The sequence below is a fragment of the Meleagris gallopavo genome, chromosome 19, assembly GCF_000146605.3.
Source record: "Meleagris gallopavo isolate NT-WF06-2002-E0010 breed Aviagen turkey brand Nicholas breeding stock chromosome 19, Turkey_5.1, whole genome shotgun sequence".
NCBI classification, from domain to species: domain Eukaryota; kingdom Metazoa; phylum Chordata; class Aves; order Galliformes; family Phasianidae; genus Meleagris; species Meleagris gallopavo.
This window is the reverse complement of record NC_015029.2, coordinates 4,870,532-4,875,102: the sequence shown is the minus strand read 5'-3', so window position 1 is coordinate 4,875,102 and position 4,571 is coordinate 4,870,532. Positions and strand designations below refer to the sequence as shown.

The window sequence follows — 4,571 nt, the reverse complement described above, 5'->3', positions numbered from 1 at the left end:
ATGGGGAGGAGGAAGAACAGCCGGTGGGGCGCGTCCCGCTGTACCCCGGGCACATCCCGACCAGCCCGCTGCAGAAAGCGCTGCTGGCGGCCGGCTCGGCGTGCGCGGCTCTGTGGGACCCCTACAGACACGGTGCGTGGGGCTGGGGTACGGAGTGGAGGCTGAGGGAGATGGGATGGCTGAGTGTGGAGCAGAGGAGGCTCGGGGAAGACCTCGTCGCTCCCTGCAATCCCTGAAAGGAGTTGTGGTGAGGTGGGCCGGCCTCTGCTCCTGGGGAACAGCGGTAGGATGAGAGGTGATGGCCCCATGTATGCTGAGGGGTTCAGTTGGGTATTGGGGAACGTTTCTTCTCAGAAGGAGCGGTGCTGCACTGACACAGCTGCCCAGGGAGTGCTGGGGTCACCATCTACAGAGGTTTTCCACGGAGATGTAGCACTGAGGGACGTGTCGGTGGGCATGGGGGTGGGCTGGGGTTGGACTTGAGAGGGCTTTTCCAACCTGAATGATTCTGTGAGCCCCTGCCAAGCAGGTCTTTGCCTGCCTGCAGCACTCGGTGCCCCCTTTCCTCCCATGTCAACCAAATGTGTCCAGGTGCAGCAAATGCAAAACGTGTGCAGGATTGTGCTATTGGTGTGTCACTGTGCGGTCTCTCTTTCAGACATGGTGGCAGTCCTCGGTGAGACCACGGGCTGCCTTGCCCTGCCCAAGCTGCGAGACAGGATGAGGAATGACCCTGAAGGTTACCGCATCCTCCAGTGCGTCCCCCGCACCCGGCCCTGACCCTCCACCTGTGTCAGACCCCATCCCTCTGCCCCCTGGGCCCTGTAAAGGAGAGCCCCACACTGCTGCCATTTGAGGAGCTCAGGCATCTGTCAGCTCTGAGCCTCCCGGCTGTGGATTTTGCTCTGTGCTTAGTGCTCAGCAAAGCCCTGCAGCAGATCCAGGAGCAGCAGCACGGAGCCCCTGGGCCCTGTTTCAACATCGCTGTCTGTTCTGCTCTGCTGCCACTGGCAGGTGCTGTCTCTCTTTGTGTGGATGCAGTGTGTTTTCTCTGTTTCGTCCTCTGCAGCATTTCCTCCACTGGGGACTCCACCCCACTGTTTTGTCTTCTCCATAGGCACCTCCATGCCTTCATTCCACCACCCACGGCATCTCCCTAAGCTGTGGGATAAGACTTGATGGCTTTTGCTTCTGTGTCTGCAGGGACATGTTGAGCACAAGTCTGAGGACCAGGAGGGACTCAATAAGGCTTTGATTAACCACGATCTCACTGTCCTTCCTCTTTTTTTTTTCCAGTCCCTCCAGCTGATGAGGGATACAAGGAAGCATTTGCTGCAGCCAGGGTAGAGCTGGTGCTCATCCTGCTTATCTCCCTGGCATCTGGGCAGCTCCTGGATTCACCGCAGGCTTTTATCAGGAGGAGAATTTGTCCTGAAAAGGGCTTTTGTTCCGTCCCAGTGCTGCATGGTGCCTATTTGCCACCAGCCTGGACAGGAGGCCTTTCTGTGCTTGGCCGCCACATGGCTGCCAATGAAAGCCTGAGTAGGAAAGAAGCGAAACCTGCATTTAGAACAAACACCTTCCTCTCTTTCAGGCTGTTGCTTTGAAGTCTGTCTGTTTCACAGGGGCACTGAGATCCACTCCCTGGGCCTGACTGCTAGCCAGGCTCGGTGCAGGCACTGCACTTCTCCTCCCAGAGCTGCTGGAGTGGCAATAGGTGGCAGTTCTCACTGCCAGGGCCTCAGGTGGACTCCTTAAAGAACACATCCTGGTGGGAGCACTTGGGGGCTGTGCAGGGAAGAGCAGGGAGGGGTTTCCAGGTCTTCTGCCCAGGGCCCCCAGTGTGTGGGTCCCACACGATGCTCAGTGCTTTCTGTTTCAGGGAGCGGCCTCGCATCCGCCTCTCCACACTGGACATGGCCCGGCTGCGGGGGCTGCCAGACGGCACGCTGGGCCGTGAATACGTCCGCTTCTTGGAGGACAACGTGAGTGTGAGATCTCACTGTGGTGGTCTCTGTGCCAGGAGCACAGATGAGATTTAGAGGGAGCTTGTGGCCGTGGAGAAGCCCATAGGGCAGCTGGAGGAGATGAAGGGAATTGGTGGGAGTTGGGAGGTCGGGATGTGATGCTGGGTGTGGGTGATGCATCCTCAGTGTTGTGCAGCCCGTGTGTTTTGTCTGTGTAAATGATACTCACAGCATTAGGGGCTGAGAGATGCGCTGATGGGGAGCTCTGCATTGCTGTGTGTTAAAGATTGAAATCAGAGGCTTCGAGTTCTGGCTGACCTGCACCTCTTTGCCCTTGCAGAAGGTTTCTCCAGACACCCGCATGCCAGCCAAGTTCGTGGATGATGAAGAGCTGGCATACGTGATCCAGCGGTACCGGGAAGTGCACGACCTGATGCACACCCTGCTGGGCATGCCCACCAACATGCTGGGTGAGCTGCCACGTTCCATGCTGCCCATCAACCCCAGTGATGGTTTTTGGCCCATCGGAATCCCTGATCCCCAGCCCACAGAGGTGCACAGGGAGGTTGGCCGCAATCCCTGTCCTGCACCGCTGTTGTCTGTCATCTGTGGGTGTTCAGTGCCTGCTGGGTTAACCATGATGTGGAGTTTTGCAAGCTCTGAGTGCAGGCTTAGGGGTTTCCTGGTTCCTTATCTGCATCCCCGTGTCCTTTCCCCTCATTTTGTGTCTGACTCAAAGTCACAAGCTGAGCCTTGCTGGTGAGCCAGCAGGAACCAGCATTTCTGGTCCCTTGGAAGGTTCTGGCTGAGATGTGACAATGGCTGAAATGGGCTTTCCCATGCTGGGAGATGGGGAAAGGTACACGGGAAAATCCTCATTTAGCATCGCTAAAGATCTCCAGGAGCCCAGCCTGCCTGGGCCATGCCCAGGCTTGTGGGGTAGTGACAAGCGGTGCTGCTTCTGGGGGTGGCTGCCAGGCTGTCCCTGGGGGGCAGTGCAGGGCTCCTGTCCCGGTGTGGGACCGTCCCTGTGCCTGCTCACGGCGCTTTGCTTCCTCCCAGGTGAGGTCGTGGTGAAATGGTTTGAAGCCGTCCAGACGGGGCTGCCCATGTGTGTGCTGGGAGCAGCGTTTGGCCCCGTTCGTCTCAACGTACGGTAGGCAGTGATGCTGTCTGATGAGAGTCAGTGTTAACCTGAGTTCTGATCTTGGGTTTGCTGCTGGCTGTAACCTTCCCACACAGAGTCCCGTCCCATGCTTCAGTTTCCCCTGTGAGATAAGCAGGAGTGCTGAAGGGTGCAGGGGCGTAGGGTTTGCATCTGCCCGGAACAGGGACTTGGAAGAGGAAATAGAAAGCCAAACGTGGAAATGAAAACCATTGTCTTCTGTGCCCTTTGTTGCAGAAAGCTGCAGGTCCTGGCCACCGAGCTGGTTCCATGGGCGGTCCGGAGCGGGCGCAACGCCAGCTGTGTCCTCAATGTGTATTATGAGCAGCGCTGGGAGCAGAGCGTGGAGTCCCTGCGGGAGGAAATTGGCATCTTCCCCCCTCCGGCTGTCCGTGTGTGAGCTCATGCTTTAGGCGGGGGGGGGGAAAGTGAGGGATCCCCCGTTGGCAGCTGTTCCCTGCACTGCTCCGTCTCCTCCTGCCGCATGAGCGCAGTGTGACTCTGCTGGTCCCGACCTGGTGCTGTTCCCTCCTGTCAAGAACTGGCAGCCCCCTGTTGGGAGAGACCTCCCCGTGCCCTGACGAAATGTGACCTCTTCTGCTGTTTGTCAGCGGGCGGAAAGATGGCCAAGTCCTGCCGTGCTTTTACAGCTGGGTTTTGCTGGGTTGGGAGTGAATGCAGACACAGCAAATTCAGGCCATGCAGGCCTGAGGCCCTCCTCGTCAAAAATGTCACTGTGAGAGGTTTTTGATAGGAATTGTCTTCTGACGGTGAGGTGGTGTGATGGGGATTAGGGCAGAGTCCTAGGGGAGCAGGACTGGACGCTGCCCTGCATCCGGGCGCTGCTCGCAGTGCGGGTTGAGGGTTCAGCGTGCCGGCGGCTGTTTGCAGAGCAGGGGCAGAGCCACAGGGCAGGCGGGGCTGCGTGCGGGGAGGTTTGCTGTTGAAATTCCTTCTTGCTCAATAAAACCTGTGGTGGAGCTGTGGTTCCTTCTCCCTCCTCCCACCCGCCTTCTCTCCCCGTCTGGTGGGGAGATGTGACGTGAGACCTCGGCACTTTTCGGGTCCGGGATTCCACGAGACGTCACCGTGGGCCGCCCCAGCGCCGGGCTGTGCCACCGCGTCCTGGGACGGTTCCGGCCCACGGGAGGTGACGTGTCCGTGTCCGGATGCGGGAGGTCGGGCAGCTTCGCCTCCCGGTTTTGCCACATCACTGCGGATTTGTCTTTTTTTTTGGAGTGGTGACGACGGGTGCCGCGCTATGCCAGAAATGCCGTGCGTGCGGCTGGCTGCCACCCTGCTGCTCGCTGCGGTGCGTATCGGGACGAGGAGGTGTTTATTTCGTTCTGAAACAGAGGAGCTCATGGAGCAGGTGCTGCGATCCTCCCTCCCCCCCGCCCGGCGCAGCATCTCCCTGCGCGCACACCAGGCCACGCCGT

At 58.9% G+C, this 4,571-nt stretch overlaps 1 protein-coding gene across 1 annotated transcript; it reads left to right on the top strand.

The window, feature by feature from the left end:
• Positions 1-2: 2 nt before the first annotated feature.
• Positions 3-4,113, top strand: COQ4 (coenzyme Q4; the record flags this gene model as incomplete). Its single annotated transcript, XM_010721128.3, has 6 exons — positions 3-132; positions 659-755; positions 1,883-1,985; positions 2,308-2,437; positions 3,030-3,123; positions 3,370-4,113. Coding segments are annotated over 6 exons (717 nt in total), but the record flags the coding sequence as incomplete, so codon positions are not given.
• Positions 4,114-4,571: the final 458 nt, after the last annotated feature.